General features: G+C 39.8%; 1 protein-coding gene and 1 long non-coding RNA gene across 9 annotated transcripts in view; one reads left to right on the top strand and one right to left on the bottom strand.

The window, feature by feature from the left end:
* The first annotated feature begins 87 nt into the window (after positions 1 to 87).
* Positions 88 to 10,465, top strand: LOC121399324. The gene is made up of 3 exons (XR_005964915.1): positions 88 to 125; positions 930 to 1,073; positions 10,334 to 10,465. It is a non-coding gene; the product is annotated as an uncharacterized LOC121399324 (long non-coding RNA).
* LOC108706772 (protein Shroom3-like) overlaps positions 9,390 to 27,566 on the bottom strand; it is a 116,959-nt gene continuing 98,782 nt past the window's right edge. For 7 of the 8 annotated variants that reach the window (XM_041579717.1, XM_041579713.1, XM_041579714.1 and 4 more), the window contains 3 exons: positions 24,718 to 24,868; positions 11,131 to 11,403; positions 9,390 to 10,738 (listed from right to left, as the gene is read on the bottom strand). In XM_041579717.1, the coding sequence (XP_041435651.1) occupies positions 10,391 to 10,738; positions 11,131 to 11,403; positions 24,718 to 24,868 (772 nt within the window). In that variant the 3' untranslated portion in view covers positions 9,390 to 10,390. Of the gene's footprint in view, positions 10,739 to 11,130; positions 11,404 to 16,500; positions 18,880 to 24,717; positions 24,869 to 27,566 lie in introns of those variants that run through there. The other variant, XM_018243462.2, reaches the window with a different exon arrangement.

Here is a 27,566-nt window from a genome sequence, read left to right as displayed (position 1 = left end):
ACTTCAGCTGTGACAGGGAGAGAGAGCAGCCAGGGAGCATCTGATTGGCCAGTAGCACAGATTGCAGCGTGGGAGAAAACTAAGGAAGGAAAGCCCTATCTATTGCAGTCTGCAGCCTTGTACTTGTGAGTTCTGGGGGTATTTATACAATTACTTGCCCCTGTGCCATCTGTTTGTGTGTTCTGCTGGTATTTATGTATGTACTTGCCCCTGTGCCATCTGTTTGTGAGTTCTGGGGGTTTTTATACATGTACGTGCCCCTGTGCCATCTGTTTGTGAGTTCTGGGGGTATTTATACATGTACTTGCCCCTGTGCCATCTGGTTGTGAGTTCTGGGGGTATTTATGCATGTACTCAGGGTCGGACTGGCCTGCCGGGGCACCGGGAAGAATCCCGGTGGGCCCCTTGGACTTATACTTAATGACCTGCGAATGCATTATAAAAATTATTTATTTTGTGTTCAGCGTGCGGTGTGAGATGTAATGGAAGGAAATGGTATGCCCTTTGTATTTGGAATGCAGCATGCAGGCGGCGTGTGGGCCTCACCAAAATCAGAAGTGCACCGCTCCGTTGTTTGGCAGTGGGCCCACGCACCGCCTCCCTCGTCAGTAGAAGCCAGGTAGTGTCCATCGATCGTCGCGTCACTTCCGCCCTTAGAGCCTGCCTGCCTGAGACTGCCAGTACGGCTGTGGGGTTGAAGCTGAGGCTTAGGCTGCTGCTGACTGAGGACGCCGACGCTGTTGTCACGTGATGTGCGTGTGTCATCATTTGCTATTGGCTGCAGGCTGCACATTAAATGTACGATTGAGGCAGGAGGCAGCCAGCAAACCTGACATGCGCATTTAGGTGCGGATTTTTCGTGCACATTCTGGAACTTGAAGCAACGATCGTGGGTGTGATATCCTCCTCTCATCTTCTTCTTACATCAGTTCAGCAGGCACCGCACCAGGCAGCATCAGCTTGACAGTGGCACTTCCTGTCCTCCTAATTGGCACTGGCACTAACCAACCAAGGACTGGCTGACTTCACTGAATCTGAAGCCTCCAATTGAACCCCTTGTTGCTGCATCACAGGTACTGACTTTTGGTCTAAGTCTAACTAAAGAAAAAAAAAAATTAAAATATTTCTTAAAATGTTCTGTGTGTCACTGACTTTTACTAGGGTGGGGATGAACAGAAAAAAAGTTGCCTTTAAGTTAACTTCTACTATGTTATAAAATGGACAATTCTTAGCATCGTTTCAATTGGTCTTCATTTTGTATAATTTTCAAATTATTTGCCTGTTGTTAAGGTAATTTAGACCCTAGCAACTAGATCAGTGCTAAAATTCCAAACTGGAGAGCTGAATAAAATGCTAAGAAATTAAAAAAAACACAAATAATAAAAAAAAATGAAGACCAATTGCAAATTGTCTTAGAATATCACCCTCTGGGTCATGCTAACATTTGAATGTGATTCTGTCATGATTTTTATGGTGTAGTTTTTATTTTTAAATAACATTACTTACACTGCAAATACATTACTCTAATATGTAAAATTTAATTCCTGAAACAACAAGTATTTTTTTGGAACTTTAATATTAGTGTGTAGGTGCATCTCAGGTCATTTTGCCTGGTCATGTGCTTTCAGAAAGAGCCAGCACTTTAGGATGGAACTGCTTTCTGGCAGGTTCTTGTTTCTCCTACTCAATGTAACTGAAGGAGTCGTAGCAGGATTTTTACTATTGAGTTCTATTCTAACAGGGTTGTGTGGGGGTGTGTGGGCCCTTGAGTTACGGTTTCCTGGTGGGCCCCAGGCACCCCAGTCCGACACTGCATGTACTTGCCACTGTACCATCTGTTTGTGAGTTCTGGGGGTATTTATACATGAACTTGCCACTTTGCCATCTTTGTGTGAACTAGGGTTGCCACTTGTCAGACAACCGGTATTTTGAAGGGTTGCCCGGGTCAAAACTTCCTGGATGGTTTTTCAAATTAGGGAAACTGTGCAGGATTCCCTTGATTGACCCGGCGATCGGCTGATCGCCGTGGCATAGCTCCACCCCCTGACACACCCACCTATCTCACAGGCCCGCCCACAGATGCCTCCTTGCCCCACCCTGGAAAATTTTCTGCGGACACCCATGCTTCCAATGTAATTCTTTTTGAAATTTGCCTGTGCCACGTGCAAGTTTAGTAGACAGTAGGATCTTAGGGAGCTAAATGTGTGGCTAAAGTCTTGGTGTAGCAAGGAAGGGTTTGGGTTCCTAGAGCACTGGGCTGATTTTTCCTTGGGGTATAATCTATATAGTCGTGATGGATTGCACTTCAATGGAAGGGGGTCTGCTGTGCTAGGTGAAAGAATAGCTAAGAGGTTGGAGGAGTGTTTAAAGGAATTCTGTCATGGGAAAACATGTTTTTTTTCCAAAACATATCAGTTAATAGTACTGCTCCAGCAGAATCTGCACTGAAATCAGTTTTTCAAAAGAGCAACCAGATTTTTTTTATATTACATTTTTAAGTCTGACATGAGGCTATACATTTTATCTTGTTTTCCAGGTGCCCCCAGTCATGTGACATGCACTGATAAACTTTGGCCACTCTTTATTGCTATACTACAAGTTAGAGTGATATAACCACTCCCTTTCCCCCCAGCAGTCTAACGATAGAAGAATGGGAAGGTAACCGAATAATAGCTCCTTGACACAAGATAACAGCATCTTGGTACATATGAGAGTAGCACTCAATAGTAAAAATCCATGTCCCACTGAAACTCCTTCAGTTACTTTGGGTTGGAGAGAAAATATCCTGCCTGAAAGCAGTTCCATCCTGAAGTGCTGGCTCTTTCTGAAAGCACAGGATCAGACAAAATGACATGAGATGGCTGCCAACACACCAATATTACAACAACAAAAATGTACTGGTTCAGGAATAACATTTTATATGGTAGAGTGAGTTATTTGCTATGTAATTTAGAAATAGAAACGACACAATGAAAATCATTACAGTATCCCTTTAAACTAGGCAAGGCAGGTGGGTGAGCCAGAGTATTATGGGGAAGCTAGGGTAGCAGGATGGGATGGGACCCTTGTTAGAGGGGGGGGGGCAGTTGGTTGATGAGAACATAAATAAAGCAGAGATTCCAAACTGTTATTTTTCATCTGTCTACACAAATGAAAACCAACTAATGAAGGTTTCCTTCTAAATAGTCCCAATTCATTAATAAAGAGAAATTCAAAACAGACTAGAACATGTAAAGATAAACAAGGGTCTTGGTCCGGATTGTATTTATCCCATGGTACTAAACAAGCTTAGCTCTGTGATTGCCAAACCTTTTAACTTAATTTTTCAGGATTCATTGAGGTCTGTCATGGTGTTAAAAGACTGAATTGAAAGAGAAGATGCCCTTAATACTAATTTAACGCTTCGGTAGATAGAGAGGTCTGATTCAATCAGTGCAGCATTCTAATAAGAAAAAGGAAAGAAAGAACCCCTCTTCTAACCAATAATTCTATGGTTCATTTCTAAAAATCAAATTCATCCACTTGCTTAAAGGAAAACTATATACCCCAAACAATGTAGGTCTCTATTAAAAGATACTGAGTAAAACAGCTCATGTGTAAAACCCTGCTTCATGTAAATGAACCATTATCATAATAATATACTTTTTTAGTAGTATGTGCCATTGAGTAATCATAAATAGAAAATTGCCATTTTAAAAAATAAGGGTCGCCCCCTGAGATCGTACGATTCACTGTGCACACATACAAACATGTAAGGTCATATGAGCCAATTAACAGACAGAGTTCTGCCTTTTGCTTCCTCACTTCTTCCTGTTACAGTTAGTGTTGTAGTATTTCTGGTCAGGTGATCTCTGAGGCAGCACAGATAGAGTCACGAAATGGCGGTTCAAGGCAAGATGATGTAAAAGGGCAATATTTATGTAAATATATATTCCAGTTTGGTACGATTCTTTAATATGTCATTCAATTTGATATAAATCTGTTGCTTAAGTATTCATTTTGGGGGTATAGTTTTCCTTTAATACATATAATTGAAAGAGATTACACCTTAACTGTATGATTACGTGATCTTAAAAATATAAATAGTGAATATATCAATTCATTAAAAATTCGCCAACGCGCGTTTCGCAAGTAAGGCTTTCTTAAGGCGAATGTCGGGCGTTCCGGTACATACACTTAAATAACTTCCGGGTGTGATGTCACAGGTTAAATCTCGCGACAGTTGAACTATAGGGCTGTCGCTCGTAATACATCTTCATAATGATACAGCGCATGATGAAGAACGCCCGATATTCGCCTTGAGAAAGCCTTACTTACGAAACGTGCGTTGACGAACTCTGCTATTTAAAAGCTTTTTAAAAAATACTTTTTTTAAAACCTTAGCTTCAAGCTTTTTTATCTAATTATTAGAATTGGTCAAGGGGGGGAGGTTGTTTGGTGGAAATCGGCACTCAAACCCCACTCTTTTCTCATACCTTTCTATTGTATCCCGCACTGGGATTCTCAAGGGGCCAGGATTTGTGGTTTTGTGAGGTCTAAACAGTTTTTCAATAGATAGGGCCAGATTTAAAAATCGAGACCACAGTCCTGGTTTTCCTGCCTTTCTTTGCTTTGTGGTGTCCCAGGGATAGTAATTGCAATAAGTAGAAAGTTTTGGGACAACTCCACCTTCTTTTATATTAATTTTCCTACTTTTATATTGGGTTGAGTTGCTAGGTAATTGATTTATCGTTAATTAATTTGGTTCATATATTTATTCTTCACATATTTTTCTAAGTCCTATGTTGGACTAATGCACTTACGCTTTAAGTATCTCAATTAATAAATTTTTTTACACCTATGCACTTTAGGCAGTGAATCAATTGTAAATTAATTAATTAATTGGTAATTAATGGATTGGTGGTGCTGAAAGACTGGTTAATTGCTAATGTAGTTCCACTATTAAAAAAGGGATCCTGTTCTCACCCTCAAAACTATAGGCCAGTTTGTCTGATCAGTGGTAGGAAAGCTTTTCGAAGGGATAATAAGCAGCACCGATTCCAGGGCTGCTGCCGCCTGAGGCAGCAGCCCAGATGCCGCCCCCCCTCCCACTCTGTACTTAAAAATCAGCGTTGGAGGGGGTCAAAAGGGGGCAGTATTGCTAGTGCATTGAGCGCAATTGCTCTCTTTGAACGAGCGGAGCCGAATTTCCATGTTAAAACCCAGAAATCTGGCTCTTTAAGTTACAAGAGGCTTTTTGCCGCCCCTTGCAACTGGTCGCTTGCTGCTGCCTGAGGCAAGAATCTCACCTTGCCTCAAGGCAGGAGCGGCCCTGGTACTAATTGATAAAATACTTCACTTCATTTATGCCAGCATGGTTTTATGCGTAATAGATCTTGCCGGACTAATTTAATTTTCTTTTATGAGGAGATGAGCATCAACCTCAGCTCTGCAATGGCAGTGTATGTGATCTACTTGGATTTTGATACAGTACCACACAGAAGGTTAATGATTAAATAAAGGAATATTGGCCTGGAACATAGTATATGTACTTGGATAGCGAATTGACTAAAGGATAGATTACAAAGAATGTGTAAGGCTTTATACGGATCAAGATGTGAGGAGGGCTCACAAGCAGCTTCCACCAGTGACAGACTAACCTGAAGGTGAGACAGGTAGAATGCGGCGTGAAAAGAGGCCGGAGAGTCCGGACGAAGTAATAAGGTTAAAGGATGGACGAGGTCAGGCAGATCCGGGTCAAAGGCAGGCAGCTCAGGTTCGTGGTAAAGTCAGGCCGAGGTCAGATGCAGGCAGAGTTCAAGCAAAATCACGAATAGCTGGGTCAACAACAGGAAATCATGGGGTCCGTTTACTAAAGTGTGCTAAAAATATGCACACAAAATATAGACAAATTTGTCGCCAAATATGTTTTCGTCAGCTTGCTAACCTGCGGTAAATATAAATTTGCGAATTTTCTTGCACAAAAATGTTTTCACCAGTTATCGCATTCACTGAAAATAACGCAAAATTTTACCGCCACCTATGTAGTAGGTATTACTACATTTTTTACTACATTTTATTTCGCCAGAAAATTCTCAAGGGGCAGGAAATATCCCATAATACTTTTTTTTTACCCATCATTATTTGCTAACAGGAGAGAGATCTGTAGCTATTGCTGACAGGATGTTTTGGCTTCTGCTTCTATCCGTTGCAACAGCAGCAGTTTCAGCTCAGAAGCGTATTATTGGCAGCGGCTTCACAGTCCAAGGATTCGTCAGCCTCTACGCTTTTTTGGTTTGATTGGCTACATTAAACTGTGCATTTCTATGAAGCAAAGAGATTGACTGGTATGATTTCTTGTTCATATGATTCTGTTGGCAGAAGGGTTTATAAGATGCATACATGTTTGATTCGTGTAACTCTGGTAATGTTATTGGATGGTATAATCATCAGTCGATAAAGTTTTTGAGTTTTGAAGATGCATTTCTGGCCCTAAATGTCACAGTAAAAATTGCCATAATAACCACCATAAAACAAGACTATTTTATAGCATAAATATTCGCAAAAACTTAATTTGTCGCCAGAAAATTCGCAAACATTTGCGAATATTCTGGCGGAAAAATATTCTCAACAATAATAACGCCGAAACTTAAATTCAAATTTACCGCACTTTAGTAAACAGACCCCCAAGTATAAACAATGCTGGGGTCTCTTGGATATAAACTAAGATAACTTAGCAACTTGTTTGTGTGTCAACTGTGTTAATATAGGCCCAGCGTCAACTCGCATGCGCAGTGACGCAGGGCGATGCACACGACATAAGTGTGCGTGACAAGACGCAGGCGCGACAAGGCACACGCACATCAAGACGCACGCTCATGCACGAACGCACGGGCGCATCTCTGCCGGCGACTGCGACCAACTACTTGCCTGCAGGGACACACAGAACCGGACATCCCATCCGTACAGTGGTGAGTGGCCTTACAGAGTGGTGGTAAATGGATTTTTTTCTAAATTGACTAGTGTTGCCAGTGGACAGGGCTCTGTAATTAGTCCTTTGCTTTTTCAATTTAATTATTAATGACCTGGAGGTGGGTATAGAAAGCACTGTTTCTTTTTTTGCCGATGATACAAAATTGTGCAGAACTATAGGTTCCATGCAGGATGTTTGCCACTTGATTTGACTAGATTAGAAAACTGGGCAGCAAACTGGAAAATGAGGTTCAATGTTGATAAATGCAAGGTTATGCACTTTGGCAGATATAATATTAAAGCAAATTATACACTAAGGGGCTGATTCACTAAGCTCGAGTGAAGGATTCGAATGAAAAATACTTCGAATTTCGAAGTATTTTTTGGGTACTTCGACCATCGAATTGGTTAAATTCGTTCGAAGTCGAACGAAATCGAACGAATCGAACGAAAAATCGTTCGACTATTCGACCATTCGATAGTCGAAGTACTTCCCCTTTAAAAAAAACTTCGACCCCCTACTTCGGCAGCTAAAAGCTACCGAAGTCAATGTTAGCCTATGGGGAAGGTCCCCATAGGCTTGCCTGTGATTTTTTGATCGAAGGATTTTCCTTCGATCGTTGGATTAAAATCCTTCGAATCGTTCGATTCGAAGGATTTAATCGTTCGATCGAACGGAAAATCCTTCGATCGATCGATCGCAGGATCAGCGCTAAATCCTTCGACTTCGATATTCGAAGTCGAAGGATTTCAATCCGAGGGTCGAATTTCGAAGTATTTTTAACTTCGAAATTCGACCCTTAGTGAATCGGCCCCTAAATGGCAGTGTGTTGGGGGGTTCCTTAATTTAGAAGGATCTAGGGGTTTTGGGGGTTTTAGGGAAAATGTAACGAAACAAATTTGTGCATAAAAATTTGCATATCGTTATGTCATATTCTCTATTAGGCTTTTATTGCATTGTAAATCTTAATTGAGTATAGCGACCATTAACATCTTCTTGAAGGTGGCATAAACTTTGGAGCAAATGTAACAATTTCTTCATTAAGAACTTTTATTACATTCACTACACACTATCGCAAACTATAACATTCACAATCGCTATCCACTGCCGTGTGAGTGGCAAAGTGTTCAAACATCTTTCACTTTGCAAACATTTATTTGAATTGCGAAAGATTTTTGTGTTAGCTACCAATATTACATTCCCACAATGCATTTTATGCCATTTGTATTCATCTTGATAAAAAATGCTTGAGAGCATTGGTTTTAGAATAGAGATTATAAAAGCAGCTCAGTATAAGAAGAGGGAATCATTTGGTTTAATAAATAGAAGGATAAGGGAGTGTGGGTGTGCTGGATGCAGATCAAATGTATCTATTTTTTATCAACTTAGTTTTGTAATTGGCCTGTGGTTGGGTGTGTATTCAAATCAGATTGCTACCTCTTGTTTGTCACCTCACTGGCCTATGCCTTAGACGTGGGAGTGGGACCAAAAAGAGTTGGGCATATCATGCAACGGGAGTGGGACTATAAGGTAAACTGGTGCAGAGCTAGGGAGCAGCTGCCAAAGGGGAGGTAGAATCTGGGAAAAAAGGAGGTTGAAAGAGGTAATGGGCGGGATGGAGGGGCAGTAGGGAGCAAAATTTGGGTGGATGAGGCAGGCTGGAGGAAGAACAAATAAGGTTTACAAATTCACCAGCAAGTACATAGTCGGTATATTTGTAATACCAGCACTGGCCCTGTCTGGTACTTTACCGGGTGGCCAGGTACAGTATGCTGTATATGAAAATATATAAATAAAGAGATATAAAAAAATACTGGCCAGGTAGCAACCCTAATTGCAAAGAAAACATAATGTAGTCCTCTCTGTATGATCCGATTGTTGGTCGCCAGGACAAAGATCAATTAGTCTAACTTGTTCAGCAACTTAAGTTGGTTAATACTTCTTGCTTTGGTTATTTCTGTACGCAAATATGATGTGAATATATATTTAATGATTAATGTGGTAAGGTGGTTATATACTGTAATATGCAATAGCACCATACAGTGGCAAAACTCATTGCACCCCTCCCCCCGCAAGGTAAATGTTCATAAGGGCCTGTCACACAACGCAGTCCCTACCTGTCTTCCCACCCTCTCCCTCCCCTTGTGAACTCCCATTACAGAGTGGATTGTGGCCAGGGAGGGGAGATTTCTCTCAAGCGAATTGGGTCACTTGCACCATGGGTACAATTCACATAGGCCAGGGCCACATGGACAACTATGCTATTCAATATCGTTTTCCCCAGTAAAGAATAAACTAAAATAGTTAGACACTACACTGTATATGGCACATGGCACCTTTTGTGGTAAAACCTAAACTTACCTAAAGTAAGCTACAGCTACAATTTAAAAAACACTTAAGGATAAAAGAAGACAGCCTTTTTAAGAAAATGAAGTGCTTTTCTTTGTATTAAATAACACGTCAAAGTTATTTTATTGTGCCCAGTGCATTGGTGACAAACACACAAGTACTTTGAAAATTCACTTACAGTATAGACTTCACTGTCCATAATTTGTGACCTCTTATAACAGAATTTGCATGCAGTGTTTTGTGTCTGCATGAAGGCAAGAGTAAACACAAGTGGACAGCTTAGACATGACATTACATTTTTGCTACGCAAAGTATTTCCTTCATAAGGATACAGGACAAGGCTGGCTTCAAATCACACCCTTTGATTTAAAAAATCTTTTTTTGTCCATTTTTCTTGTCCATGTAAACTTACTGCAATATAGGATGTTTATTGACTAACAGACTAGAGCCTTGGAGTAGTGCCACACTTGACATCCTTTACTCCCATTCGCCCCCATCGTGTGTATTCACTGAAAGGCATCAGACTGTGAACACACACGGTGCACAAACGTATGCTAACGCCAAGTGTGACATTGCTTTTAGATTTGTTAAATCAGTTTTTTTCCTTTTTTAACCTTATTAAAAGTCATTTTCTACAGAAATTAAAGGTTAGAATATATACAAGATGTACATGATTTTCTTACAAAAGCAAAAGGGAACTTTATAAATAATAGCTGTAGACACGTCATAAAGGCATTTATGCTTCATTGTTACGAACTGTACTGGGGGAAGGCATTGATACATTCTAAGACAGATGAATCAATTTCTTTCAGATATCACTTCAACAATTGCCAAACTTTCAGTTAGAATTTTTTCATAATCACCAAATTCATTTGCCCTTTAAAACATACATGACAAAACAAATCAGTGGTTGCACCAGCCGTAAAATGTCTTAACTGTATTCCTTTCACAGTCATTTGGAGTAGATTTAATGGCTGCAAGGCTATGTTTTCACAACACCTGCTGATCAATTTGCACCATTTTTTTTTACAGAGAACGGAAAGAGTATCTGTATTCTGAGAGATTTGCCTGAGCTGGTATTGGAAAACATTAAAGTGAAGAGGTCAGTGGTGGAGGTAAACTTTTGTTCCCCAGAGAATCTGTCCTTTCCTCTGGCAAAGACACTTTCATGCTAATAAAGTAGTCACTTGGTAAACTTTCTGTTAGGCACCTCAGTTGCTCTTGGCCAAGCTTAATGTTATCGTCCAGTTCCCGTTGTTCAATCAATAAAGCTGATTTCATGTTGACAAAATGCTGGTAGTCTGCAAACTGTTCTCCTGTGAGGTAGTTTCCTAAGATGTCCATCACCAACTTCTCACGTCGGTCAAGGTTCTCCTTCAGCTCACAGGCGTCTTCGTGCTGGCCACATAGCTGCTTTTTCTTCTCATTCCAGGTGTTCTGCAATAAAAACCAAGAAATACATCAGCAACTGTATGATTCTGATGGCACAGTGACCTCAAATAATATGATTTTGATGGTTTGAAATGTATTTTCTAGTACTCTTGATTGTCCTTACTTTTATAAATCAACAATTTTATTTTACATTATAATGGTGATTCCTTTTATATTTGTAACAGAGGATCAAACTACAGAGGTATGGATCTTCTGTATCTAAGAGTTAGGCTTTCTGTGGTTCACATGAATAAAGTCTTAGGCTTTTTATACCACAGTATTTACAAGTAAGCAAGGATAGGAAGAACGAACCATGGTACTTGCAGAATGATGACCTTTCATTTAGCATACAAAGCACAACAATGTTAAAAACAGAAAGGTAAAAAATGCATGAATACCCTCTCATCAGCACTGGCATCTTCCCCCAAGCTGCTTAGTTCATTTTCTACCCTGGCCAGACGTCCTGAGAGTGAGAGCAATAAATTCACCACTTTATCTAGATCGCCAATGAACATCTTGTACTTGTCAAATTCATTGGGCTTGCAACGGGTCTCAATTAGGGCCTCAACTTCCTCTCCAAGGATGTTGTTCAGCTTTAGATCATCCAGCAGGTTTTCCTTGGCATCTTTCAGAACTTCAAGTTTGCATGTAAGGCTGGCAATTAGCTCTGCCTGAGGGCATAAGACAGATATGGTGTTATACAGTAAAATAAATTAGTTATTAGTTGATAGATTCGACTTCTCAGTGGAAATGACAATGTTTGGGTTTCCTCCAGTCCAAAAACACACAGGCAGGTTCTGGAAGAAACTGACACTAGTGTGTGTCAATGTTATAGGGCAGAAACAGAGGTTGAGAGAGAGAGGTTGCCAAGTTCCTCTATCACCGAGCACCTGGGATTCGTGTTTGTCTGGACGGCCAGGGTGTGCGAGTGTAAGTTCTTTCTTTCTTCAATGTTATAGGGACCTTTGACTGTAAGATTCTGTTCCTGTAGGGACTAAGCTATAGGGATGCACCGAATCCACTATTTTGGATGCGGCCAAACCCCCGAATCCTTCAAGGGGAAAACTTTATTTACTTCCTTGTTTTGTGAAAAAAGTCACGAGATTTCCCTCCCCACCCCTAATTTGCATATGCAAATTAGGATTTGGATTCGGCTCGGCCGGGCAGAAGGATTTGGCCGAATCCTGCTGAAAAAGGCCGAATCCTGGCCGAATCCTCAACCAAATCCTGATTTCGGTGCATCCCTACTAATCTATAATTTCAGTATAACACCAATAAACGATAATCACTGATTGCTATAGCTATGAATGGTTGCTGTGGTTTAGTGCCCAAGTGCAAATTTGCCCAGTATTTATAAATAAGCCCCATGTGAATCTGCTTTTCTAGCTGAGGCCTCAGGCCAATGGCAGACAAATGCATGCCGAGAATCCACTCCTACACTTCTTGAGGTGGATACATTGAATTGGCCCTAGTGTAGGCATATGCGGTGGATTTTGCTGCCAAATTGCGAACTCATTTTTGGCGTGCTTGTATCTGGGTGCAGGTCGAGACTCTAGGAGCAAATTCTTGGCCTGCATTTGATACTACAGGTATGAGACCGGTTGTCTGGAAATCCATTATCCAGAAAGCTCTGAATTACAGCAGGCTGTCTCACATACACTCCATTATAAAATCCACATTTTTAAAAATGGTTTCCTTTTTCTCTGTAATAATAAAACAGTACCTTGTACTTGATCCAAACAAATCAACTTAATAACCAGCCTATTGGGTTTATCTAGCGTTTACATGATTTTCTAGTACATTTAAGGTATGAAGATCCAAATTACAGAAAGATCCATTATGTGGAAAACCCCAAGTCCCGAGCATTCTGGATAACAGGTCCATACCTGTACTAGGATCTTGGGCCTGCACACGGATAAAGGCACATGCACAAGGATCCACTACTTCTGCTTTAGCCTCAGGGCTTAAGTACCTGATCCCATCCCCTCATGGTGCAAACCAGCCAGTCTACAATATTTTGTCTTACTAAGAAAAATCCGTATCAGCTTTGGTATTTCACAAGTAAAATAACTATTCCAATCATTCCAGATGATTAACAAATATGAAGGAGAACCAACTTCTGCTACATTGTTTCTAAAGAACAAAAAAAACCCCCAAACACTGCTTTTCTTTGCAATTGCTTTTACACATATACCTTTAAGACCACTGAAAGTGCTGAATTTCTAATTAGTTTCTAATCAGTGTACACTAAAAAGCCGCTTTGGATTATAGCTTTCTTCATGCAAAATAAAACAAAACAGTTTTTGGTGGCGTTCCCTTTTTTTCACTCAAAGTTTGACTTTATTGAAAAAAGCAGATATTAGTGGTACATACTTTTCATGTACAGTGTAGTAACAGAATTGTTAATATGCATCTGAGAGGTCACTGCATAACATGTAAGATACACATCATTTTTCGTCAATAGTACCTCAGATAAGCTGCCTATGTATAGCCACGTTGTATAGGGGATAGGGTGGGGGGAGGGGAGAACGGGGGAGTAATGAACTTGGGCATAAACCATTGCGGCTTCGGTCAAACCATTGATTAACCTGGTATTTGTATATCTTATATCTATGCTCGATTACACTTTCATTGCTTCTCTAATAACCCCTCAACTCTGTCTGCTGCCATGTGTTGGATTTAGTTAACCTTTGGTTGTCCTATCGTAGAATAGAGTCCATTGTTGCCATTTTTGACTATCACTGAGAGGATGATTCATAGCCGTCAGTGCTGCTCTCTCATATTGTATATTGGAATTTATCTCTGCTATTAACTGTTCATCTGTTGGGGATTCCTTTTGTTTCCAGAATCTAGCTATTAGTCTCCGAGCAGCTATAAAAATATGAGTTAGCAGTTTCTCTGATATCCTATCATTTATGTTTGTGTCTAATCCAAGAAGGGCCGTTGTTGGTGCTCTTGTGACTGTTATATTTAATACTTCTGTGATCGTGTGATATACCTTGGTCCAAAAGTTATTTAGTACTGTGCAACCCCACCATATGTGTATCATTGATCCTTTGTTTTTACAGTCTCTCCAACAGAGATTGCTGGTACCCGGATACATCTGTGTGAGTCTGTCTGGAGTATAGTACCATCTGTGTAGTATTTTAAAATAGTTTTCTCGGTGGTCCGCGCAGCTGGTGTGTGTTTTCATCCTTCTGATGGCCCCTAACCATTCTTCCATCGGAAAGGTTTGTTGGAGGTCCTTCTCCCATCTTAATATTGCCGGGAACTTTCCCTGTATTGACCTTGTAGTTATTAGGTCATAGCATCTTGCAATACCTTTAGGCGCCGCTGGATTTTTGTTACATAGGATCTCCAAGGAGGTTCGTTCCCTATCATATGGGTTAGGAAACTTTGAGAGTAAATGCCTGATTTGTAGGTATTTATAGAAATCTGATTTATGTACATTGTACTCCTGTTGTAATTGTTCAAAAGCCTTCAATCGACCTCCATCATATTGATCTTTAAGTGAGGTAAGCCAATGTCTTCCCAAGTCTTAAGCTTGGCTGTAGTGTGCAACTCCAACATTCTTATTGGTGCATTAAGGGACGGGAAAGGTATTCTACCTTCCGGGCCTGCGTTATCCGACCAAATTTGCAGGCTGGCTTTCACCGTGTCCAAGAAAAGTGTTTTAACGACTCGCTCTGGCGATTGTGACCACAGGATTTGTTGTAAGGATTGGGGGGCAACACAGTGCTGTTCCAGTTCCAACCATCTTTTATTTTGTGGCTGCAGGTGCCAAGTACAGGTTTGCGCCAAGATGTTGGCTTTATAATAACGTTCTATGTCCGGGACTGCCAGTCCTCCTATGTTGTTGGATCGAGTCATGAGGTGATTTGCTATTCTGGGTTTCTTATTCGCCCAAACAAAGCAGGTAATGATTTTTTGGATGTCCCGAAAAAATGCTTTTGGGACCAGTATCGGGACAGTTCTCATTGTATATAGAATTATGGGGAGGACCATCATCTTCACAATCGCTATGCGACCAAACCAAGAGACCATGCTAAGTTTCCAAGTTTCTATCACTTTTTTGACTTTGTTGAGTAGACCTAGATAATTTGCCTTATATAAGTGATCTGGTGATTTCGTAAGGTAAATTCCTAGATATTCAGCTGATTCTGTTTCCAATCAAACTTATATGTGGCTTGTAGTTTCTGCTGTATGTTTTCTGGTATGTTGATACTCATAGCCTGGGTTTTGCTTACATTAATCTTGTAGAAGGACACCTTTCCGAATCCCTCCAAAATGCCTTGTAGCACATCTATACCTTCCTCTGGGTTAGTAATTACTATAATAACATCGTCCGCATATAGGCCGATCTTGTGCAGTTTTTGCGCCACCGCTATGCCTCGTATTCCCTGCTCCTCCCTTATTGTTTGTGCCATGGTTTCCATTATTAAATTGAACACTAGTTGGGACATGGGGCAACCCTGACGTGTGCCATTGGAGAGCGAGAATCTGTCCGAAAGAAAACCTCCCATTTTTATTCTCGCTATAGGATTAGAGTATAGTGCCAGAATAGCCTTCAGACCCCAACCTTCTATGCCATATGTTTTTAATGCCCGTTCTAGAAAGCCATGATGTACCCTGTCAAAGGCTTTCTCTGCGTCCAGGGATATTACTAGGGCTGGGATTTTCTTTCTTTTGATTATCTGAATAAGATCAATAAACCTTCTGGTGCCATCTAAGGACTGCCTACCTTTCACAAATCCAACCTGATCGAGATCAATGATGTCACTAAGTATGTCTTGTAGTCTGGTGGCTAATATAATGGCATAAAGTTTCACGTCCAGATTTAGTAGGGAGATAGGTCTGTAATTCGCACACTGTTTAGGGTCTTTTCCTTCTTTGTGGATTAGTGAGATGTGCGCCTCTAGCATTTCCGCTGGGAATTGCTGTTGCTTTGCAGCATGATTGAATAATTGCACAAGTTGTGGGATAAGCAAGGTTGAGTATGTCTTATAATACATTGCTGTATAGCCATCAGGACCGGGGGCCTTGTGAGGCTTGAGCTGTTTAATAGCTTTATCCACTTCAACTGCTGTGATTTGTGCATTTAGCAGTGCAGACTGGTTTTCCCTTAATTTTGGTACCTTCGTCTGACGAAGAAATTCTTCTATGTTTTGTTTGGAGGGTTGCGGGGTGGTAGGGTCCCTGTTTAAATTATACAGCTTTTGGTAGAACCTGGCAAAACAGTCTGCTATTTGTTTTGGATTGTATAATATCTGCCTTTGCTCATCATATAAAGATTGTATTTGGGTTCTTACCCTAATATTTTTAACTTGTCTTGCCAGGAGATCGCCTATTTTGTTTCTTTTGTAGTAGTACCTTATTTTTAGTTTCCTAAGGCCTATTTCCATTCTCTGTAAATCCATGAGGTGCAATTCCTCTCTAATTGATGCTATTTGTTTAGTGATCTTTTTTGAGGGAGCATGCTTGTTCTCCGTTTGTAGTGTTCGTAGTTGCTGTTCCAAATTGGTTTTTCTAGCTGTTTGTTGCCTTTTGCTTCTAGAGGCCATCTGAATGTACAGACCCCTGATGGTAGCTTTATGAGCTTGACAGTTAGTAAAAGGAGAAGTTTGTGTCGCTAGGTTATTTTCAAAAAAGGTAGTTATTGCTGATTGAATCAGCGTTTTGTTATGTTGTTGTGTCAGCAGTGCTTCATTCGGGCGCCACAACAGGAACGATCGTGGTTGCTGAAAGGTTGTAATTGTTAAGGTAATCGGTGCGTGGTCAGACCATGTAATGGGTCCTATGGTGGTCTCTGTAACCTTTTATAAGGTATATTGGTCTACTAGAAAAAAATCTATCCTAGAATACATTAGATGTACATGAGAGAAGTACGAAAATCTTTCTGTTTCGGGAATTTTACTCTCCATGGGTCATAGTAAGAGTGAGTTGCTATTAGCTTGGCCAGTGGGGTTTCAAACATAGTGTTCCTGACTTTAACATTATTGGTTTTTCTCCTTCGTAGATCTAGTTCGTTGTTTTGGACTAGATTATAGTCCCCTGCTATAACAGTACTACCCTTTTTGATCAGGTCCACCTTTCGTAGCACCATAGCAATGAATTTACATTGTCCCTTATTTGGGGCATATATATTGACAAATGTGTAACATTCACCTCTGATTAGTCCCATCACTATGAGGTATCTACCCTGCGGATCTCGCCATTGGTTCTCCAACTCAAATCCAGTGCGATTGCTAAATAGGAAGGCCACTCCTCTATTTTTTTCTTGTGCTGATGCTGTATATACTTGTTGAAATTGTTTATTCCCTAGGGTGGGCTGTGCATCTCGATTAAAGTGAGTTTCTTGCACCCAGACCACATCACCTTTACTGTGATGAGCCTCCTGTAATAGCTTAGATCTTTTAAAAGGGGAGTTCAAGCCTTTGGCGTTGATTGATATACATTTAAGCGCCATTGTTTCTTAGGTAACGGTGCTGGTGACCATTGGCGAGATCCCTGGGGCTCACATCTGTCACTCTCATAGAGGTAGTAGAGCATAGTGCTCGCAAATATAAACAAATACAATCAGTATCATTGTGCCGTACGTTCATGGGGATAAAACTGGGGGTCAGCAATTTTTGGGCTTTGTGCCAACTATGTACATGTATGGGGAACAACCATTTCCTCATCTTTCCCAAATGTATGGGAATCTAACTGTGAAACCGTGCGTAAAATACAGATCGTCCAAAAGTTAGATAAGAAAAAAGAAAAAAAAAAATATGAACAAAAAGACAGTACTCTGAACAGCCAGTCTCACAGAGTTGTGGGGGAGGTGAGTTGGTATAAAGAACAAAAAGAAAACTTTTCCTCTGGGGTGCAGATCGCATCCACGGGGCTCCGGACCAGGCCCTGCTTGCCCCAAATTACACACGGTAGTAGAGCTTGCTAAGTAGTATAAGTAAACACAAAGAAAGAGGATTATACTTAGACTGTCTCGGGTTATGGAGAGCGTCTCATATGGGCTTTAGGTGTCATCCATTCCGTTTCCATTCTGTGCCTCTTTTTCACCGGAGAATTGGGACTGTAAGGTTCCAATCGAATACCCCATGCTGGTAAAACTTTCAGGCCGTCCTCCGGTGTCTGAAGAACTGTTATGGCTCCGTCTCTGGTGACGATCAGCTTCGTGGGAAAGCCCCATCTATATATAATTTTGTGGTCTCGTAGTGCTGCAGTGATATGGGCAAACTCTTTTCTTCTCTTTATCGTTGCCGTTGAGAGATCCGCGAAAAGGGAAATATCTTTATAGGTATCCGGTAAATCTTGCTTGGTGCGGTGTTCTCTGAGTAGTTGATCCTTGATGTGGTAGAAGTGTATCCGCACGATCACGTCTCTTGGAGCAGGAGCTGGTGCATTTTTCGCTTTCGGCAATCTGTGGGCCCTATCTAGGATTAGAGCTGATTCCGGCGCTTCAGGGAGGATCGCTGCCATGAACGCTTGTATATACGCAGTTAGGTCTTTGGTGGGAACCGTCTCTGGGATTCCTCTAAGTCTAACATTATTGCGCCGTGATCTGTCTTCTATGTCCGCTAGCTTCTGTTTCATGGCTGCTAACTCCTCTTCTAAGACCGAGGTAAGATCGATAACCTCGTTGTGCGAGTCGACCATCTCCTCCATTTTGTTTTCGAGGTGCGCAGTTCTGGCTCCAATTTCCTTTAATTCTGTACGCAGCTCTGCCATGGATTTCTGTAAGTCGCTTTGAATATCTTTCCGCAGCGAGTGTAGAAGGTTTTTTAGCGTAGCCGTTGTGAGACTTTCTTGCGTTTGGGACGGGCTATTTTCCCCGTATTGTGATTGTGCCAGCGAGGATGCTGGAGAGGATGGTCGCGAAACATCTTTCTCGTCGCCATCTTGGTGTCTGCTCCGGGCGTCCCTTCCCTTGTTTTTCGACCCATAAAAGGCTGTTAATTTGGTAGGGGAGCCTTTTTTCTTTAAGGATTTTCCCATCTTCGTGTATCGAAGAGGCTATTGCTATCTTTCCAGCCCAGTCTTGGCTCTGCTTCTCCGTTGATTTGCCACGTTATTGGGCCCGAGTCAGGAGCTCTCACAGAACAGGTCTCACCCCATGCAGTGTTAGGCCACACCCCCGGTGCCGTTCCCTTTTAAGATCAAACATATTAATAAAATTGGAAGCATGAAAAATGCCCAGACAAGCCAAGTGTAATCAAAAAGCAGGCCCAGCCAGGTTTATAATAACTTGCCCACAAAGTAAATTGAGAACCTCTTGTGGGAACAAAGATGAACAGTTTATGTATGTACATATGTAAATAAAAGGACATGCATCAACACTATTACCATAATAATTGCACAATGGGAGCATATATTTTAACTTGTGTCATACAGACTGCTTCTAACCCCTTGGTTGGTAAGGATGATGGAAGCCACAGCTAAATAGTTGCCAAAATCCCCATCAGCATTGCAGGTACACAAAATAAGTTTTATAGCAGAAAGAATGAAAGGCCCCTCTCTATTTCCTTTCCATTTGTATACATTAGATACTATGTTATTATAGTAGAACTGGAGGGTAATAATTACATATGCAATATTTTAACATCAGAAGAAGCTGACCCAGTAGTGGCCCAATAGAAGATTATGTTGTGGGGTATAATAACTTCTATTTACACCTCTCCAATTGATATTTTTTTTAGACTTCAGCAACATTTAGAGGTACATTTATCAAAGGTCTATTTTCGAATTACTCAAAATTCGATTGGGGGGTTATTTAATAAAAAATGTAATATCTAAAACTCGTACAAATTTTACCAACTCGAAAAGGCTACTAACATGTCCAAATTGGTCCCTGGACCTCTCCCATTGACTAATACATGAACTCTTCAGGTCTTAGGTGGCAATTAGTCGAATCTGAGTATGGCAAATCTTGAAATTCTAATTAAAACTCGAATCATGTTTGGAAAATTCACAATTCGAATTTAAGAGTTTTGACCATATAAAAAATTAGAATTTTCTATTAGAACCAAAATCTGCCCCTTAGATTATGCAAATGGATGTTTTGGAAAAAGGTTTTCTTCTTAGCAACAGGCCACAGCATGTAAAACTGTGGAAAGCAAACAGAAAAAAAACACATGCTTTGTTTTCCGTGACTTTTGTATGTGAAATACTTTTCCAAATGTAAGCAGACACAATGCCCAAGGTGCAAAGCATCCTTGTCTAGGGCATGCATTAAGTTGCAAACTCCCTTGTGTCTTTTAGAGTGCAGCAGTACCAGCCATGTCCAGGGGCACAAGTGCTAAGTATATGGGCAGAAATATTGTGACCCTCCGCACTTGCAATTCTGCCCTTTGAGCCATATGTACTGTAGCATATTGAGCTTTTAAAAAGACATTACAGTGCAAAATGATTTTAGAGTATACCAGTAAAGTACCTTAAAAGGGACAACCCACTTGTGCACTGTAATATCTGAATAAAGAGTAATATGCTACTAACTGTGTGTGTATGCCTCATGTAAAAGGGACTGAACGACACACTATAAGATGACGCAGTTCAAACTTTTATGGAGAAATAGAATTTCTGTTATCTTTATTTCCCTATTAATAACATTGGCATTACACCTAGGGGCAGATTTTTCAAGGGTCGAATTTCGAGGGTTAAAAAACCCTCGAATTTGACCCTTGAAGTAAAATCCTTTGAATTCGAATATCAAATTCAAAGGATTTTAGAGCAAAAGCTTTGAACGAACGATCGAATAAAAATCGTTCAAAACGATTTTAAGTGATCGATCGAAGGATTTTTATTTGATCAAAAAAAACGTAGAAAAGTGCTGGGGAAGGTCCCCATAGGCTAACATTGCACCGGTAGGTTTAAAGTGGCAAAGTATGAAGTCAAAGTATTTTTTAAAGAGACAGTACTTCGATTATCGAATGGTCGAACAGTCAAACGGGTTTTACTTCGAATCATTCAATTCGATTGAATTTGATGGAATTTGACCAATTCGATGGTCGAAGTACCAAATAAAATACTTCGAAATTCGAATATTTTTCCATTCAAATTATTCACTGGAGCTTAGTAAATCTGCCCCCTAGTATAGAAATGCAGAGATTTCAGTACATTATATTTTATTTATATGTTTATATTAGTGAACAAACCTAATGCAGGGTTACAGAGATTTTTTTTATTTTAAGTACTGTAGAATAGGCATAAGGCAATGCCTGCCACCAAAGGACATAACATATTATAGTGGCTGAGCTGTGAATGTTTCTCTAAATCACAAATAATGCAGTGAAGTGTCCATCAATTAATAATAGTCAAGGGGCCATGTAGTAGTTTTTGGCACATTATTAGCACACATTTTTATCTAATGATTATTCTAACATGTGTTTCTTCTATACAACAATTCGCTTTGCACCTTTTCTATGCTTAACTTGGCCCCATGTTTTAGGGCCCCCTTAAACTTTGGAAATACAAACATTTTTATAAACATATATTGTTTATAGTGCCCATGTGCAAATTTACCCAATGTTTATAAGTAAGCCCCTGTGAATCTGCATCTCTAGCTAATTAATGTCAGATGTAGTGAATCTTAACTGAAGCCAAATGTAGGCCGAGAATCGGCTCCGACACTTATTGATGTGCCTGCAGCTGGATACATTGCATTGGCCCGGCTGCAGGCACGTGCAGTGGATCCTTGTGTTCCAGTATCTGGGTGCAGGATGCGGTCCTAGGAGGGGATTCTCGTCCTGCGTTTGTACTTTTTGTCTACGTTTTATCTGCAGGCCAAGATCCAATACGTCTGCATTAGCCTCATGTCTTAAGTACCTGACTGACTGCATCCCTTCACTCTGAAACCGGCCAGTCTACAATAGTTTATACATATTACTAAGAAAAATCTGTATCAACTTTGGTATTTCATAAGTAAAATAACTATTCCAATTACATTGTTTATTAAAAAACAAAACTGTTGCAGTGATGTAACAAACTGTATCTAATGGTTTTGGATTGCTAACAAGGTCTGCGATTGGCTTCTAACAATGGACTGCCATCTCTTTTCCATTAATAGAAGCTAGGACATCATGACCTTTTAACTGGCTTCCCTCCACAAGGGAAAGACGTCAGTGAATTTTTCCTGAAATCACTTTAAAATGAAAAAGAAAAATCTGATTCTGGGAAACAAAAAGAGATTGCGCATTGTCTTTCATATATGATTAGTGACTGGAAGGCTTCATATCTGCCCTCCAGAAACTTGTTCTGCTTTCAGTAATCACTATTGCTATCATTCCAAAAAGAGAGTAGGCATAATGCCTTTGTGCACATACAAAAGTGGCCTTTGATTGCACATAATGAGTCCCTTGCTATCTTCTTCTCATAATGACTATGCTAATGTTTCTTCATGCAGACTACAAGGGAACATGCCAATGCAATTAACAGCACGGCCCTAATCACTCAGATCTATTTCTTTTTTCCCAGGCATACAGTACCGAACCCTTACTTCATTTGAGTCGCAGGCCTTTTCTTTCCTCTAATCAAAGTTCGCTCCAACTCTTGCAAAGTGGAATGTAGTATAAGCTATTAACTTTATTTCTGAAATTCATAGGGATATTTTTATAAGGGGGAACAAAAATTATATCATAGTGAACTGTAACTCCTTAACGAAAATGTGTGGGACTGGCTTGTTATTATGGCATTTCACAGCAGAAGGCTCATTTACTAATGTAATTGCAAAACTGCGAGCATGCAAACACTATTCAAATAGGATACTTGCTACTTGAACCTAGCGCCAATATGCCACTTCAGCCTGCTCTGCTTAAATGTAAAAGTTCATAGCAACATGAGGAGGTGTTAATTCTTGTGCTCCCTTTGGGTGCTGCACCTACAAAGTCAACTAATGCTAATCCCAGTTTCTTCCACTATGTTCTGGCATAAAGTCACCTGCATCCATAATGGCTAAGAATAAAATATGACATGAACATGAATTAGCATCCTTATTGGTAAGTTGCTCACAAATTGCAGCACACACTGTTTTTGTTAATACCCTCTGTGTGCAAAAACATGGCGATTTGCATAGCTGAGTTTTGCACAAAGAAAATGTAGATTAATTATAGCACCTTAAAAGAATCTAAGCCACAGCCTAAACCACAATTAATGCTCCAGCCCATTGAGTTAAAGGAACAGTAAGTGTTTTATAGGTATGACAATATAATGTATGGTTGCCCTGCACTGGTAAAATTGGTGTCTTTGCATCAATAACTCTATGGTAGTTTATATAAACGAGCTGATGTGTAGCCATGGGGGCAGCCATTCAAGCACAGGATGCACAGTAGATCACAGATAAGTTCTGAAGAATCCCATATGCCTCATATACTAGAAAGCTTATCTGTTATCTGCTGTATATATTAGCTACAGTAGAGTCTCTGAAGCAAACACATGTTATTGTTTGTTTAAGATAAACTGCCACAACTGCAATGCTGTTTATTTGCCTTGTGTCTTATCTAACTGAAGCAAGCTAGATCTAATCTAATTGGTTACTTAAGTTCAGGGCTACTCCTGAGTGAGCAGCCATCTACTACAGGTGGCAAAAGGCCACCTCTGGTAAACCCAAGTGCAGAATTGTCATTTTTTTAAAAAGTTAAATGAAAACTCTGCTAGTGCAGAGAGCACAATTGAGTTGCAGCCCTCGGTGACCCATTTGTATGCCACAGTTTAAGCACAGAGCAGGTAAAGGAGTGGCATCAGGGGTGCTGCATCAGGTGGTGGCAGCCCCAGAAACACCCCTGCTCAAGGTGGTGATACAATTGACGATCTGCTTTTTTAGAGAGGTCACCACAGGAATGGATGTTTTCCTGATATGGCCTTGAGCTGGGTGATACCGGGCTGATGATCGGATCTTTATGAAGGTGAATGGAGACAAATAGGAGATGAGCCAATGAACAAGCCCATGCGGTCCTTATCCCAGAAAATCAAACCTGATATCTGCCTGATTTTGGCCAGGCAAGCCTGTCAACAGGCCCCATACATAGGATAATAAGCTGCCAACTTGGTCCAGAAGGAATGAGTTGGCAGATTTTATTGGTCCGAATATGGCCACCTTTAGATGCCTGTGTGACCCTGTGCATATTTGACAGCTAATCAAAATCTACTAGAGAACACTAACAAAGGTATTTTGATTGCACCCAACCTTAAAGGAGAAATAAAGCCTAACTAAAGAAATAGGATAGAAATGTTGTACATTATATTTTCATACCAGTCCTAGGCAACCACAGCCCTTTAGAAGTAAAGATCTGTGTCTCCAAAGATGCCCATGTAGCTCCCCATCTTCTTTTCTGCTGATTCACTGCACATGCTTTGTACTGTTATCAGTTACTGAGCTTAGGAACTGACTCAAAGTATACAGTACACATAAAATATGAATTACATAATATAAAGCTATTTAGTAATTAATACAGATAATAACTTCATGGCAGCACAGAAACCATTGCAACTAGCATCAGAATTTAATAATCTGCACTGTAACATCAGTTTATATTACAGGCAAACCTTATTTTCTGCTTGATAATTTGCGACAGCCCCTAAACTTAGCTTCTCAACAGCTGCTCAGAGTCCACTGATCACGTGTTGCAGACAATTTTCCAAGATGGTGACCCCCTGTGAAGTTTGAAGTCCTGGATCATTGCTGCTATTGAGAAGCTGAAACTTTAGGCAGGTGCAATATACAATTTAGGCTGGTCATTATATAAAATATGGCATTTTTAGCTATTTACATTTTTAGGGTTTAGTTCTCCTTTAACACTGACAGCAAAGTTTCAAGGCTGGTATACAGTTCCCCCATATACCATCAGCAGTGCTCATTGGACAAAATAAAGGAAATATTAAAAAGATTAAAAATTTTCAATAAATTAGTGAGAGAGAACCAGTGTAATTACACACTTATAGCATATCTGTGTACAAGAGAAAGCTAATCCTACAATTTATTGCATTTCATTTACCTTTTTTTCATTCAAATCAAACTGTTCCTCCTCCCCTGTTTGAGTGTGCATGTTTTCCATCTTTCTCAGGAGCTCTGCTTTGGGTGCTGACATAGAGTAATACAGAGAGCAGCTGCTTGTATTATCAGGAGTTTCTCTTTTGTCTTCTTTCCTAAACAACAACCAGTGCAAAAAAAAAATTACAAATTACCTACCTTTTCTAGCTTACAAGGCAGATAGTCTCTCTATGCATTGTGGTTATAATCAGTCCTTTTTAACACAAATATTATATATATAAAAAAAGTTTGTAGACTTTGTTTTATATTGCTCTGCTCAGGAAAGAGATAGGAAAGGTCATCTGATGTTTCTTATTTCTTTCCTGAGCAACATCAGAACAGTTCTCTGTTTGCCTTATGAACTGAACAGTAAGAACAACTGACCAGCATGTCTCTGTAGTTAAAAGATTCATTATATTAGCTGTTTTTAAACAGCTTAATAGCTCTGAAACAGAAAAAAATTGTGAATTACAGAAGTGTTTAGAAAGGCACCCTCAGCAATTCTATATTTCTATTCTATTATCTATTCTATTCTCTATTATTTAAAAAGGGTAACATAAACATAAACCCAATGGGATTGTTTTGGCACCAACATGTATTTGTTAACAACAAGTATCTGGTAATGTTTTATCATTATTGAGAAAAAGGAAATTATTTTAAAAAAACATTTGCTTAATTGAATAACAGGTTCTGGATAATGGATTAAATATCTATTGTAAAAATACGCTTAGGGTAAGTCCACACTTTAAATTGAAAAAACGCTGGCACTAATCACACGCGGCGGTTTGTTTTCCGAAGCCGCCCGCAGTTACCTCACGAGGAAAGTTTGGGCGACTTCGGAAAACGAATCGTCGCGTGTAAGTCACTGTGGAGTTCCTTGACCTTATAAATACTCAAGGCTGAGAGCTTTTATACAGGTCATTGAACTCCAAAATGACAACAGGGGGTACATTATTTATTATAATACACAAGTTTCAGTGGGGATCATTTATAAACACTGGGCAAATTTGCACCTGGGCAGTAACCCATAGGGACTAGTGATTAGCTTTTTTCAGCTAGCTGCAGGTTGAACAATGAAAGCAAACATCTGATTGGTTGCCATGTGTTACTGCCCTAGTGAAAATTTGCCCAGTGTATATAAATGACCCCCATGAGTCTTCTCTCAAACTTGGATTGCTGGAGAGAGACAGCAGTTGGTCAGCCATTGGGATTGTTAAAAGACTGCATGGAAAACGAGCACATGCAGCACAAAAGGAGGCAGCCATTGCTGAATTATTGATCTTATTCAGACATAGATATTGGTTTAGAGATTTGGGATGCATTACGTGAACATACATTTCTAGATTCTGCAAATGCCCTGAATTATTAGTAATAGTCCCTTGCAACCAGATCCATGAAGCAACTCTATACCCATCACTGTACCCCTAAAAGAACTACGTGTATGAACATTTATGCTGAAGCTACTGCAAAACGGAATGCCATTTTAATATTAGACTGCAGTGCCAAAGATTCTCCTGATATTCACCCAATCTCCTAATCACACGTCTGCCTCTTGCGTCCTGTCTACAGTTACCTTCCTGGGTCTTTTGTCTCTGCAAAGGAGTTAAGAGACTATCAAGTTGCCAATATTGGCAATTATGTAAAATAACATCAAGAAAGCTTCAAGTCTCTGCATTGTAAAGATGACAAAGATTTAACACAGTGAGAAAACTCACAAAAACCCATCAAAATGCCCCAGAATATCAGTAGGTAACATAATCCTTATGTGTTTCTTTAAGGTAAGAGGACAAAGAACACACAAAAAAACCTTATTAACCTGTTCAAGTTACTCTATGCTATCAAGCTCTCTCTTTAGAGTCTCTTTACATGCGGCTTTATTCATTTCAATAATTTTGACAGCTCTAATACATTGCCTATACAAAGGGAGCACAAACACCAATATATTTGTTTTAATCTCCCCTCCTACTGCATGAAGAGTGGCTGGGATAGTGAGGAGTAACTTGATTTTATAAACTGTACAAAATTTTTCAATTGATTATATTAAGTATTCTTATTTTCATTAGATAAAGCTTATATTACATTTTCATAAAAGGCTCCCTTTAAGTCAGAAACTACAATGAAAAGTTGAAAAATACTAATATGAAAAATATGAAGTAAAGCTTTAGTTTGAAATTTAAAGGCTAATCTACCCAAAAATATTTGTTGTCCAAGGAGATGCCGGCACTCTCGTAAAAACAAAATAATGTGCCTGGGTGCAGAATCAAGTAAATATAACACAAACTTCGAATAGAGTCCGCACTCTCAGGACTTAAAAGTAAATTTTTTTAATAATACAAGCTACTGACTGATGTTTCGGCCCCCTTGAGGCCTTTCTCAAAAATATTTGCTGATATATATCTTTACAAAGCAATATAATGTAATTACATTGATTTTGAAAGCAGTGCATGTTATTCCCTTTCTGTTCTCTGGTTCCGACTCATGAAATAATGTAACAGTCCTCCTACTTTCAGAACCAGAAGAGCAGAGAATATAAACAACAACAGAGAGACTACTATCAATAGCAATTACAAAAGTTTCATCGATAGTTACTTAAAATGCCATTTTTTTGGTTATACAAAAAAAAAAACAACAACATGTTTTGGGGTGCAGGGTCACTTTAAATAGCACCAACTAGTCTGGATAGTGGATGAGTACAGGCCAGAGTATATAAATATATAAAAGTATATGGTGAAAAAACATCCATGTTTGAAAAATTCTTTCATTAAACTACAGTTTATATCCCACTTATTTTCCATCAAAGAGAAAGCAATGATA

This window comes from Xenopus laevis, chromosome 1S (genome assembly GCF_017654675.1).
Source record: "Xenopus laevis strain J_2021 chromosome 1S, Xenopus_laevis_v10.1, whole genome shotgun sequence".
Taxonomy (NCBI): domain Eukaryota; kingdom Metazoa; phylum Chordata; class Amphibia; order Anura; family Pipidae; genus Xenopus; species Xenopus laevis.
The sequence above is the reverse complement of the archived record's forward strand: the minus strand, read 5'-3'. Positions and strand labels throughout refer to the sequence as shown.